The sequence below is a fragment of the Berghia stephanieae genome, chromosome 6, assembly GCF_034508935.2.
Source record: "Berghia stephanieae isolate SIO BIC M18660-M18661 chromosome 6, UCSD_Bste_1.3, whole genome shotgun sequence".
Taxonomy (NCBI): Eukaryota; Metazoa; Mollusca; class Gastropoda; order Nudibranchia; family Aeolidiidae; genus Berghia; species Berghia stephanieae.
In genome coordinates, this window is record NC_088365.1 from 10,364,099 (window position 1) to 10,379,098 (window position 15,000).

Here is a 15,000-nt window from a genome sequence, read left to right on the forward strand (position 1 = left end):
CATATTCATATTGAAATAAACTTTGAACTTAACTTCAGAAAAGTGAGTGGAGCAGACACTTATGTTGGTAACAACAAGAGATGAAGTGAGTAGGAAAGTGCCAGAAGACAATAGAGAATAAATATTTTTCGCGGCGGTGTTGCGAGTTTGAACCCGCGACCTTACTGGTACGACAACTCCGCCTGGCCGGCGAGGGCGTGACTCTACCATATGAGCTATCCACGATCCCAAAAAAGATCGTCTCTAACTCAGGTCATTATTAGAGTTTTATCTATTGTCTTCTGGCACTTTCCTACTAACTTAACTTCACCGTGATTCGTAGGAGTTGAAAATTGTCGGCATCTAATTATTCCATCCCTTCTGCCGGATAATTTTCCGGCTTTGGTTTGTGAGGACGAGTGTAGAATTACATCATTATTCTAATCAGATGAATTATTATGTGGGGAATTCCATTCCATTTTGATGCTGTTCTTGTTGTTACTGTGATTGTCTTGTTATTATTTTCATAGACGATGTTGATGTTGCTCCTTTTCAGCTGGCTCATTTGTCGGAACACACATTCTAAATTTAGAGATTAACGATGTTATTACCGCCTTAGCTCTGGACAGGGACATTAATAATTCAGTATCTATCGTTATTGTTATATATATATATATATATATATATATATATATATATATATATATATATATATATATATATATATAAAGAAGTCCTTTGAGGCCACAGTATAAAATATGATGACCTCTACCAGACCAATTCGTTTCGCACGTGAGTGATTTAGACAGCGCAGTATTAAATCAATGAGTTGATTATATATATATACTAAGAAATATGATGGGGAAGAATAAAAAAAACAATCATTCAGTTGATGATACGTTTCCACCCATTTCAATATCGAATGATTAAGAACCTTGGACAGACAAGGGCGGGGGGGGGGGGGGGGTGGGAGTGAGAGAGAGAGAGTGTGTGTGTGTGTGTGTGAGAGAGAGAGAGAGAACAGAGAGAGAGAGACAGAGAGAGTGTGTGTGTGTGGTTGTGAGATAGAGAGAGAAAGAGAGAGAGTGAGATATATATATATATATATATATATATATATATATATATATATATATATATATATATATATATATAATTTTATTAATGTGTGACATAATCATTTATTTATTTTGTATTTTTCTTTCAGAATCAACATGGACTCCTCTTTTCCGTCGATAATCGTTGCCTTCCTCATCGTGACATTGTATCATCAACACTATCATCGCCATAGTATGCTGGTATCGGCGATGGAGCATTCGACTCTCAACTCGAACGACCTTGACATTCCGGATGTGACCACATACAGCGGCCATCTTTTCTTCATGTCTTTCAGCGGATACCCTGGTTTGGGAAGTGAATACGTAGACATCACGGTAAGGACGTATACTTGTTTAATAAACCCAGGTGTTATTATTATTATTATTATTATTATTATTATTATTATTATTATTATTATTATTATTATTAATGGTTTTTTTTTTGTTTTTTTTTCAAATTTTGAATTTTTAACCATAGCTATTTCGGTTATATATTTTGTGTTTAAGAATGGTGATAATTTAACAGCTGATGTGGTCTAGTGATATGACACTCGCTTTCGGATCGGAAGGTCCTGGGTTCGAGCGTCGCTCGGCGCATAGTTGAGTCCTTGGAAAAAAGGCTCTTTACTCACATCATGTAAATTGAGTACCTGGCCGTTAACATGGTAAAATCGCCTAACAGGCGTCAGTCCAGTCCTAAATGTTAAATGTTGCTGTTGACCAGTGACCCCTAGTAAAGCGCTTTGAGCACATTTAGTGGATATTGCGCTATATAAAAGCTCAATTTTTAAGCGCTTAGAGCCTGGTGTCTCGGGAGTTATAGCTCTATATAAGTTTTCAGCGTTATCATTATTATTAAGAATCCTGAGCACTCGGAGACAAGCGGAGACATCATTGAACCTCTGGACAAGCTATCAGACGTCCTTGATGGAAATTCGTGGAGATTTGACCTGAGGAAAAATCGCCAAAGAGAAGATCCTTCAAGAAAACCTCCCGAGTTTTGTCCCCACATGTAAATGGGCCATAGGCGGCACGCTTACAAAATGTTGCCAGTTTTTTAACCTTTGTGCCGTTTTGTGTTTGTTTCTGATTCTGGAATAATCTCGTTCATTCCTCTATGCTGGCTGTCCTTTTTATATGTCTGTCTGTCTGTCCTTGTCCTGGAAGAAGAAAATGTCTAGATTTTTCCCATGCCGTAGACGAAATCCTTTGCAGTGGTGGAGACAGTCTGCTGGGGACGTGTGCGCATTTCCGTGAGAATTGTTAGATCTATACCTTGGTCATTTATTTGTTTGCACGTTTGTGTTCGCGCTTGTCTGCGCACGCGCGTCTTTCTAGATTGAAAGAGAAACAGATGTGTGTGTATATGTGTGTGTGTGTTTGTGTGCGTGTGTGTGTGTGTGTGTGTGTGGGGGGGGGGTGTTATAAACGAGATGGTGCCTCATTTTCAGTTGGATTGCTCTGATGACCTCTTTGTGAGACTTAATGTGGCTCCAAGCAGAGTGTTTCCTGCTGCCACTGGGATTCCTTCAACCCCCCTCCCCCCTTCCCACCATCCGGTGAACTATTCCTCAATAGGCTTCAACAGTCGTAATGTCACTTCCCTCGTAATGACGCACAGGAACTTAGTAACTGGTTCTAAACTGTCGCGAACAATGGCGGACGCCCTTATGAAATATTTCTCCGTCGAGAATAAACGTGTATCCAGAGGAGAAAAATCATTATAAATCAGATCATGTTTTGACTTTTATAATTTATACATTCTGATCACATGATATGTGAAAATGTTCTAGCCAGCACGAAGAATAAAACGTACCGATTTTCTTTGTTTAGAACCAAGCTGCTCGTTGCTGGGCGGACGTGACATCAGACTCCAATTGCTCTCATTTTCTGAGGTGCCTATGACCGTAACCATCGTATCACGATGACCCTAACGTTTTGCAAAATATTGGCCGCCTGTACTCTGAATATTTATTTTATTTTCCATCCTGCCCTTTACACTGCTGTTGGTTTAAAAGTGTTGACAACACCATTAAACTATCTAGAGCCGTCAAACAATTTATTTTATGGACAAATTTGGCCAATGCATACTTGTTGTTTTGCTCTCTCTCTCTCTCTCTCTCTGTCTCTCCCTCTCTCTCTCTCTCTCTCTCTCTCCCTCTCTCTCTCTCTCTCTGTCTCTCTGTCTCTCCCTCTCTCTCTCTCTCTCTGTCTCTCTGTCTCTCCCTCTCTCTCTCTCTGTCTCTCCCTCTCTCTCTCTGTCTCTCCCTCTCTCTCTCTGTCTCTCCCTCTCTCTCTCTCTCTCTCTCTCTCTCTCTCTCTCTTTCCATATTCCATCTCGATTTTACGTAACAAACATTTTGTAAGAAATTAATTTATGAATAATATTTTAATTTTATCTACTCATAAATATTTCCAAATTAAACCCAAAATATTTATTCTTAACTCACTCAACCCTAACACCGACTATATCCGTTGTTATCCCGGGTTACTTTTACCCCATGCCTATTTATTACATTTTTCTGATCCAAATTATAGGTATAGTATCAAAGCCAATGTTTTTAATTTTTGCATGTTACTGATAGTTGAATGAAACTATCTATTCAAATTTTCATTTTTTAATATTTTTTTTTTCCAGTTTTCAAAATTAGCTAAAATCTCTAGGAATGAGTGAGTTAAACACTTTTGACGTTACATCCGTTAAAAACAAAATATATATGAATAAAGGCGACAGTGTATATTTTAGCGTGACGCATTTTCCTTCCTTTGAAGCATCGGCGGAAGTAATTGCAAACATGATTATATTTTCAGTTTGAAGCCTGTTTGCAGGTGTGGGAATCTTTAAAAACTAAAATTAGACGAAAATGATAAGATAAAGAGAATAATATAAACATTATCACATTTCGTTTGCCTGCCATTATATCAAAATCTCATTACATCCAATTGGCCAAGAGAATTCTGCACAGTGGTTCCACATATGCCTGATTATATTTGCAGATGGATTCTGTTGTTTGTTCGCTTGTCTATTTTAATTTTCGTAATGTAAGTGTATTTTATATTAGATGTTTTGAAATGGCATTAATGTACAATAATACCAAGATGCTCTTACAAACGCCTCCCTTCCTCTCTCTCTCTCTCTCTCTCTCTCTCTCTCTCTCTCTCTCTCTCTCTGGGGTACCAAAGCGTCTTCTTCATTTTATTAAACGGCAAATTAAGGCGATCCTCAACTATTTTGTAAAGCGCATCGTTTAATAAAATGAAGAAAGGGGTTGGGGGGGGGGGGGTCCTGATATCTCAGTTGGTAGAGCACCCCTTTCACGTGCAGAGGGACCAAGATCGATCACGGTTTAAGTCGAGTTTTTCTTTTTTTTCTTTTCTCTCTTCCCCCACTCCCTCTTCCCCTATCCATCCAGTAGCGATTAGTAGGTCGCTAGTTCTGTTTGATCTGGCAAAAAGTACTTTGCAACAGACTTGGATATAAACTCCTGCTCCATTGAGGCTATTTGACTCGATATACTGTATTGAGATGTGTTATTGTTCTTTCCATTCTTAAATTTGAAGATAATATTTTACGTCATTCTACGACAGTTAGAATTCGAGCTTACTGATTTCTGTACAAACCCTTCGTCAGCACAACAATACACAAATTAACGTGGAAAAAAAAATACAATATAATGCAAAATAACTTGTATCGTCTATACTCAATGGTGGTTGCAGTATACTAAGTACAGACGATACAAGGGGGGGGGGGGGGGGGTTGTACGTGGTTGTACGTAATTATTTCCAAGAGATCTCAATGTGTTATTATTAATAGGAATCACGATTTCTTAGAGATTACAACTATTTTGAACATAGACATAATCCATGTATATTATATAGGGAATGAGCTTAGCGGAAGAGTAGCGTCCCTTGATTGGACGTCACCTTACAAAGATAACGTCAACATGGTTTTGCGCATGCGTCTCTCTCGTCCTCGCTTTCGGTGAAGTGTCTCCGGAAGCGAGGACTAGAGACGCATGCGCACAACCAACATGACGTTCTCTCTTTAATAACTTTTCCGCCGGTGACGTCCAATCAAGGGACGCTACTCTTCCGCTAATCGCATTCCCTATACGATTCTTACTTACACTCTTGCTTTTTGGAATTCCTGACATGTACCACAACCGCTTCACGAGCTTCTGAGTGCGCATTGGAAACAAAGTTCTAATTCCAAAACGCAAGAGTGTAAGAAATTATTTATTCTACCCCTCAATCGATTCTCTATATCGTCATCTTTGAATAAAAGACATGTTCAAAAAAACATTCAAATGATAGATGGTCTACTTCTTTTGAAAGAATCTGACTTTAAGTGAAATTTAGTCTTCGTAATCTGACGTCACAAATCATTATTGTATCTAAGCATGATATTATTATGCGTTACTATTTAGGGTGACCGGTGGAATATATTATGTCAGATATATTTGAAAAGAATATACAGGGAACAAAACAAAAAAAAATAAAAAAAAAATTAAAAAACAAAAAAGAAAAGTTAATTTGTGGTACGCTTTTTCATGCTTTTTTTTTGCCTTTCGAATGTGATTGCTTTATTTATTTGTGCCATTCACATTGAATGCGCTTGATAATGAGGGTGAGGATAGTGGTATGTGGAGTTCAGAGATATTGTTATAGTGCTGTCATTGCATGCGCTTGTAGATAGGAGTGTAGGTAGGTAGAGCGTGTGTAGTAGTGAGTAGTTAGTAGTAGTAGTAGTAGTAGTGTAGTAGTGGTAGTAGTAGTAGTAGTAGTAGTAGTAGTAGTAGTAGTAGTAGTAGTAGTAGTAGTAGTAGTAGTAGTAGTAGTAGTAGTAGTAGTGAGTGGTTGTAGTAGTAGTAGTAGTAGTAGTAGTAGTAGTGTAGTAGTAGTAGTAGTAGTAGTAGTAGTAGTAGTAGTAGTAGTTAGTAGTAGTAGTAGTAGTAGTAGTAGTAGTATAGTAGTAGTAGTAGTAGTAGTAGTAGTAGTAGTAGTAGTAGTAGTAGTAGGTAGTAGTAGTAGTAGTAGTAGTAGTAGTGGTAGTAGTAGTAGTAGTAGTAGTAGTAGTAGTAGTAGTAGTAGTAGTAGTAGTAGTAGTTAGTAGTAGTAGTAGGTAGTAGTAGTAGTAGTAGTAGTAGTAGTAGTAGTAGTAGTAGTACTAGTAGGATGAGGAGGAGGAGGAGGAAGAGGAGGAGGAGAGGAGGAAGAGGAGAAGATAAGGTTGAAAAGGAGAACGAAGGAAGGTTGGGGTTGATAGAAAAGTAGAGAGTAAGGTAAGAAAGAGGAGGAAATAGAACGAAAGGTGGGTTGAGAGAAAAGTATTATTGTTTTCACCCCATAAACTTGCCATACATTATTACCTCATTAGCATCGTTGTGATTTATTCTCGGAATCTATCCCATGTTTTTTTACATTGCATGCAAGGCTTTCACTGTTCAAACCTCTTCTAATTCGACTCTAGTTTTATTGTGTTCACACTCTTATTTGAGTTCGTAGTTTATAAGAGTTATACTATCGCTTGCGCTTGCGGCATTTTTAGGTCATTTCAGTGTTATTCAAGACTCAGGGATTGAAACCCGCAGGAAAGAGACAAAAAATACGAATAGGAGAAGGATATTTATGGGTGGGGGAGGGAGGTGGGGGAGGCTGAGGAGCGAAAGAGAGGGGTAGGGAGAGAGATATGTAGATAAATAGTAAGGTAGATAGATAAGAGAGAGAGAGAGAGAGAGAGAGAGAGAGAGAGAGAGAGAGGGGGGGGCCTGGGTGGGAGGGGCAGAGTAGAGGACAAAAGGGATATAGAAATAAAGATAGATAAACAGAGAGAGAGAGAGAGAGGGAGAGAGAGAGAGAGAGAGAGAGAGAGAGAGAGAGAGAGAGAGAGAGAGAGAGAGAGAGAGAGAGAGAGAGAGAAAAGATAGGTTTGTTATATAAATTCTCCCAATTTTATTAAATTTTACAACCTTATAATTTGACGAATCCCTTCACCGGCGTCTGGCTGGAAGCGCGTGTCATTAAAGTGTGGGGAAGGCTAGAGTAACCCCATTTTAGAGAATTAACCTGTACAACCCTCTCATTTTCCAGGCTAGTTGTGAGACATTTCCCCACATTCCTTTAACAAAGTATACACGTAACCCAGACTTACAATCCCAGCATTCTGTTGGAGTGACCTTGACGCTCAGATTTACATTAAGAAAATGAATTATGAAATAGAAATTAAATGTAAATCAAACCTGATGCTTTCTCCAAGAAGAGCAAATATTATTTTTTAAATCGTTAGTAATAACAATAATAATAATAATAATAATAATAATAATAATAATAATAATAATAATAATAATAATAATAATAATATATGATAATGATAATGATAATATAATAATAATAATAATAATAATATAATAATAATAATAATAATAATAATAATAATAATAATAATAATAATAGATAATGATAATGATAATAATAATAATAATAATAATAATAATAATAATAATAATAATAATAATAATAATAATAATAATAATAATAAATGATAATGATAATGATAATGATAATAATAATGATAATAATAATAATAATAATAATAATAATAATAATAATAATAATAATAATAATAATAATAATAATAATAATAATAATAAAGATGATGATGATGGTGATGATGATGATGATGCTGATGACGATAACGACGATATTGATGATGATGTTGATGATGATGATGATGATGATGATGATGATGATGATGATGATGATGATGATGATGATGTTATGGTAAAACGATCCCCGAATGGCTGTCTGAAGATGAAAACAATAGCATAGAGCTGAATGGCGTCGATTTGGTTCCTTCTATATCGATTGTTCATACGGCAGGTCTGAATATCGGAGAAACAAGTCTAGATCAACGACTGATCTCGACTGTCTATTGCCTGAAGCGTTTAGTTCTGATGTTATGGGAGGGGGGGGGGGGGGGGGGGGGGGGGCATGACGGCTATGATAATCAAGAGTTGTTTTTTTTTTTTTAATTACTTTTTTTTGGGGGAGGGGGGGGGGGGAGGAGTTGTGATAATAATAATAATAATAATAATAATAATAATAATAATAATAATAATAATAATAATAATAATAATAATAATAATAATAATAATAATAATAATAATAATAATAATAATAATAACTGTTTTACTGTTTTGTTTTTGTTATTGGCTGAAAAAGGGTTTTGAGCCCAAAACATTCCCTGTTTAGTATTTTGGCCTTTATTAAAGTTGTTATTGTATTAATTTTTTTTTAAATTGAGCTTTTATATAGTGCAATATCCACTAAATGTGCTCAAAGCGCGTTACAAGGGGTCCCTGCCTGGTCAACAGCAACATTTAACATTTAGGACGGGACATGACGCCTGTTAGGCGATGTTATAATTTTTTTCTTTCGGACAGAGACAACGCTGTTAACAGCCAGGTACTCATTTTACACCTGAGTACGGTGAGAGAATGTGAGTAAAGAGCCTTCTCCAAGGACTCAACTATGCGCCGAGAGCGAGGCTCGAACCCAGGACCTTCCGATCCAAAAGCGAGTGTCATATCACTAGACCACATAGCCGCACATTTTTGAACATTGATTTTCAGACTGTTACAGTTCACAGTTAGTTGTGCCCCCTATTCAATACCCGAGACTTCGGTCCTCATCACGTGCGGCTATGTGGTCAAGTGGTTTGACACTCGCTTTCGGATCGGAAGGTCCTGGGTTCGAGCCTCGCTCTCGGCGCACAGTTGAGTCCTTGGAGAAGGCTCTTGACTCACATTCTCTCACCGTACTCAGGTGTAAAATGAGTACCTAGCCGTTAACAGCGTTGTCTTTGTCCGAGAAATTGTAATATCGCCTAACACGCGTCATGTCTCGTCCTACATGTTAAATGTTGCTGTTGACCAGGGACCCCTCGTAAAGCGCTTTGAGCACGTTAAGTGGATATTGCGCTATTCTTCTTCTTCTTCTAGGTTCCATGCCTGGTCCAGGCTTCGGATACTGCATGAATTACCTCTCTCCATTCCTCCATTGCACTATATAAAAGCTGAATTTTAAATTTTAATTTCATCACATCTTAAAAAATTATTCCGGTGGAAAATTATCTCTAAAATCTCACGCAGGCCATTTCACCTTTGCCAACCAAAACTGTGTCTTTCCATTAAACTTCCTTACACTTATGTAATGTTATATTATAATATGAAAGAAGATAACCAGTTTTAGCATCCGTGTTGTGTTGTTACCTTGAACCGAAACTATAAAAGGAATGCCACTATAGATAGACTTGAGATCGACGTGCTTTTATTTATTTTAAGAAAAAATCATGTTTGGGTTACTGAAATATATATGATTTTTTTTTACAAATATTATTATTATTATTATTATTATTATTATTATTATTATTATTATTATTATTATTATTATTATTATTATTATTATTATTATTATTATTATTATTATTATTATTATTATTATTATTTCTTTTAAGATTAATATTTTGGAGGAATATATCTTAGACCTAATCCTCTACCATTGTCTTAACTGAAGTGCTTTTTACAATGTTTTTAAAGGCCAAAATAAATACGTTTAATAATGATGAAGCTCTAGATAGGAGAGATTTAAATGTTTGGTGTTTTATTTTGACGCTCAACAGTCAGTTGTACACGCCGAACAAATATCAGATGAACCTATAGAAGGAGATAGAGAGGTTTCAACTTTGACCCTTTAAAAAATAACAACACAAATTGGATTCAATAGTCTGATGTCACGTCCGCTGAGCAACAAGCAGCTTCGTTCTAAATAAAGAGAAATCGGTACTTTTTATTATTCATGCTGGCTAGAACTTTTTCACATGTCATGTGATCAGAATGTATAAAAGTCAAAACGTGATCAGATTGTTAATGTTTTTCTCCTCTCGATATACTTATATGCTCCTCGGAGAAGTATTTCATCAGGGCGTCCGACATTTTTCCGATAGTTTAGAACTCAAAATATACACAATGATTAAATCGCATTGAACAAAGGATTTTATTTTGCGGGAACGGAGATGCAAACAAACAAGTTAGGTCAGAAAGACTGGTTGACTGACACAGACGTGGGATTAGGAAATGGTTGGTGATGGGGAAACGGGGGGGGGGGGGGGGGGGGGGGGGCTATGAGGAAATAAGGGACATGGCCAAGCATTGGAAGCCATATATGGAGAAAAGTGGAGAGAAGAGAGAGAGAGAGAGAGAGAGAGAGAGAGAGGAGAGAGAGAGAGAGAGAGGAGAGAGAGAGAGAGAGAGAGAGAGAGAGAGAAAAGATAGGTTTGTTATATAAATCTCCCCAATTTTATTAAATTTTACAACCTTATAATTTAACGAATCCCTTCACCGGCGTCTGGCTGGAAGCGCGTGTCATTAAAGTGTGGGGAAGGCTAGAGTAACCCCATTTTAGAGAATTAACCTGTACAACCCTCTCATTTTCCAGGCTAGTTGTGAGACATTTCCCCACATTCCTTTAACAAAGTATACACGTAACCCAGACTTACAATCCCAGCATTCTGTTGGAGTGACCTTGACGCTCAGATTTACATTAAGAAAATGAATTATGAAATTGAAATTAAATGTAAATCAAACCTGATGCTTTCTCCAAGAAGAGCAAATATTATTTTTCAAATCGTTAGTAATAACAATAATAATAATAATAATAATAATAATAATAATAATAATAATAATAATAATAATAATGATAATGATAATGATAATAATAATAATAATAATAATAATAATAATAATAATAATAATAATAATAATAATAATGATAATGATAATGATAATGATAATGATAATAATAATAATAATAATAATAATAATAATAATAATAATAATAATAATAATAATAAATAAAGATGATGATGATGGTGATGATGATGATGATGCTGATGACGATAACGACGATATTGATGATGATGTTGATGATGATGATGATGATGATGATGATGATGATGATGATGATGATGATGATGATGATGATGATGATGATGTTATGGTAAAACGATCCCCGAATGGCTGTCTGAAGATGAAAACAATAGCATAGAGCTGAATGGCGTCGATTTGGTTCCTTCTATATCGATTGTTCATACGGCAGGTCTGAATATCGGAGAAACAAGTCTAGATCAACGACTGATCTCGACTGTCTATTGCCTGAAGCGTTTAGTTCTGATGTTATGGGAGGGGGGGGGGGGGGGGGCATGACGGCTATGATAATCAAGAGTTGTTGTTTTTTTTTTTTAATTATCTTTTTTTGGGGGGAGGGGGGGGGGGAGGAGTTGTGATAATAATAATAATAATAATAATAATAATAATAATAATAATAATAATAATAATAATAATAATAATAATAATCTGTTTTACTGTTTTGTTTTTGTTATTGGCTGAAAAAGGGTTTTGAGCCCAAAACCTTCCCTGTTTAGTATTTTGGCCTTTATTAAAGTTGTTATTGTATTAATTTTTTTTTAAAATTGAGCTTTTATATAGTGCAATATCCACTAAATGTGCTCAAAGCGCGTTACAAGGGGTCCCTAACTGGTCAACAGCAACATTTAACATTTAGGACGGGACATGACGCCTGTTAGGCGATGTTATAATTTTTTTCTTTTGGACAGAGACAACGCTGTTAACAGCCAGGTACTCATTTTACACCTGAGTACGGTGAGAGAATGTGAGTAAAGAGCCTTCTCCAAGGACTCAACTATGCGCCGAGAGCGAGGCTCGAACCCAGGACCTTCCGATCCAAAAGCGAGTGTCATATCACTAGACCACATAGCCGCACATTTTTGAACATTGATTTTCAGACTGTTACAGTTCACAGTTAGTTGTGCCCCCTATTCAATACCCGAGACTTCGGTCCTCATCACGTGCGGCTATGTGGTCAAGTGGTTTGACACTCGCTTTCGGATCGGAAGGTCCTGGGTTCGAGCCTCGCTCTCGGCGCACAGTTGAGTCCTTGGAGAAGGCTCTTGACTCACATTCTCTCACCGTACTCAGGTGTAAAATGAGTACCTAGCCGTTAACAGCGTTGTCTTTGTCCGAGAAATTGTAATATCGCCTAACACGCGTCATGTCTCGTCCTACATGTTAAATGTTGCTGTTGACCAGGGACCCCTCGTAAAGCGCTTTGAGCACGTTAAGTGGATATTGCGCTATTCTTCTTCTTCTTCTAGGTTCCATGCCTGGTCCAGGCTTCGGATACTGCATGAATTACCTCTCTCTATTCCTCCATTGCACTATATAAAAGCTGAATTTTAAATTTTAATTTCATCACATCTTAAAAAATTATTCCGGTGGAAAATTATCTCTAAAATCTCACGCAGGCCATTTCACCTTTGCCAACCAAAACTGTGTCTTTCCATCAACCTTCCTTACACTTATGTAATGTTATATTATAATATGAAAGAAGATAACCAGTTTTAGCATCCGTGTTGTGTTGTTACCTTGAACCGAAACTATAAAAGGAATGCCACTATAGATAGACTTGAGATCGACGTGCTTTTATTTATTTTAAGAAAAAATCATGTTTGGGTTACTGAAATATATATGATTTTTTTTTACAAATATTATTATTATTATTATTATTATTATTATTATTATTATTATTATTATTATTATTATTATTATTATTATTATTATTATTATTATTATTATTATTATTATTATTATTTATTATTATTATTATTATTATTATTATTATTATTATTATTATTATTATTATTATTATTATCATATTATTATTATTATTATTATTATTATTATTATTATTATTATTATTATTATTATTATTATTATTATTATTATTATTATTATTATTATTATTCTTTTAAGATTAATATTTTGGAGGAATATATCTTAGACCTAATCCTCTACCATTGTCTTAACTGAAGTGCTTTTTACAATGGTTTTAAAGGCCAAAATAAATACGTTTAATAATGATGAAGCTTAGATAGGAGAGATTTAAATGTTTGGTGTTTTATTTTGACGCTCAACAGTCAGTTGTACACGCCGAACAAATATCAGATGAACCTATAGAAGGAGATAGAGAGGTTTCAACTTTGACCCTTTAAAAAATAACAACACAAATTGGATTCAATAGTCTGATGTCACGTCCGCTCAGCAACAAGCAGCTTCGTTCTAAAAGAGAAATCGGTACTTTTTATTATTCATGCTGGCTAGAACTTTTTCACATGTCATGTGATCAGAATGTATAAAAGTCAAAACGTGATCAGATTGTTAATGTTTTTCTCCTCTCGATATACTTATATGCTCCTCGGAGAAGTATTTCATCAGGGCGTCCGACATTTTTCCGATAGTTTAGAACTCAAAATATACACAATGATTAAATCGCATTGAACAAAGGATTTTATTTTGCGGGAACGGAGATGCAAACAAACAAGTTAGGTCAGAAAGACTGGTTGACTGACACAGACGTGGGATTAGGAAATGGTTGGTGATGGGGAAACGGGGGGGGGGGGGGGGGGGGGGGGGGGGGGGGGGGGGCTATGAGGAAATAAGGGACATGGCCAAGCATTGGAAGCCATATATGGAGAAAAGTGGAGAGAGAGAGAGAGAGAGAGAGAGAGAGAGAGAGAGAGAGAGAGAGAGAGAGAGAGAGAGAGAGATCGGCAGGTAGTGGAGGGAAGTCGGAGAGGGGATATCTCAACTCATCCATTTGATGACCATTGACCGTTCCACGTTTCTGTCTTGTTGGTCATAATACCAATTATTAAAGCGCCGCAGAGAGCACAATTAACGTGGATGTTTAGGCGCTATATAAATTCATTATTTACATTTACAATTCTTGTATTTTTCTGTTTTCTTTAATTGTTTGTTTTCGTTGTTTGTTTGTTTGTTTGTGTATTTATCTTTTGTTTCTTGGGGTTTTTTTCCCTTTATTTTCTTCCAACCAGCGAGAAGAGGAAAGTGAGTTATCTGCTCACATTACACCAATAAAATACAAAACAAAACAAGACAATACAAAACAAATAAAAGAATACAAAATTACAGGAAGTTTCAGATCCAAAGGGGGCGGAGGAAAAGGGGAGGGAGTGGGGGGGGGGGGGGGGGGTGGTTGAATTAGATGAAGCTCCTAAAAGCCAATAGGGATCCCGGCATATGGCTGATTCCACAGACATAGGAATGGATGTCTGACACGTGGTGTGTGGATGGAAAGTATGTCTTGCACGCGAACTATTCCAACTCAAGGGTGAATGGCGGCAGATGAAAGAACCAACTAACTGGAATCCGACTTTAACAAAAAAATCATGCGAGATTGAATTACTCACTACTATACTACCTACTTATAGACGAAACGAAATTGACGTCACTTAGCTCTTTGTTTTTTGTTTTTTTTTTTTCTTTTGTTTGTTTTAAGACAACCATTTTTATGACAAAATCTCACTTAACCATATCGATCAGACGATAAAGTTTAAGGTTATACATAGTTTTGCGTGTTCGTACGTACGTTATTTACTGCTGACGGATGGGATGATAATTTTAGCTAAAGGCATTCTTTGTTTGTTTGTTTTTTTTTTGTTTTTTTGTTTTAAGACAACCATTTTTATGACAAAATCTCACTTAACCATATCGATCAGACGATAAAGTTTAAGGTTATACATAGTTTTGCGTGTTCGTACGTACGTTATTCACTGCTGGCGGATGGGATGATAATTTTAGCTAAAGGCATTCTTTGTTTTTTGTTGTTTTTTTGTGTTTGTTTTTATTTTAAGACAACCATTTTTATGACAAAATCTCACTTAACCATATCGATCAGACGATAAAGGTTTAAGGTTATACATAGTTTTGTGTGTTCGTACGTACGTTATTCACTGCTGGCGGATGGGATGATAATTTTAGCTAAAGGC

At 36.2% G+C, this 15,000-nt stretch overlaps 1 protein-coding gene across 3 annotated transcripts in view; it reads left to right on the forward strand.

The window, feature by feature from the left end:
* The window catches only part of LOC144974467 (uncharacterized), a 233,894-nt gene that overhangs the window by 122,435 nt on the left and 96,459 nt on the right, over positions 1-15,000 (forward strand). For all 3 annotated transcript variants that reach the window (XM_078917355.1, XM_078917357.1, XM_078917356.1), the window contains one exon: positions 1,187-1,412. In XM_078917355.1, the coding sequence (XP_078773481.1) occupies positions 1,194-1,412 (219 nt within the window). In that variant the 5' untranslated portion in view covers positions 1,187-1,193. The remainder of the gene's footprint in view (positions 1-1,186; positions 1,413-15,000) is intronic.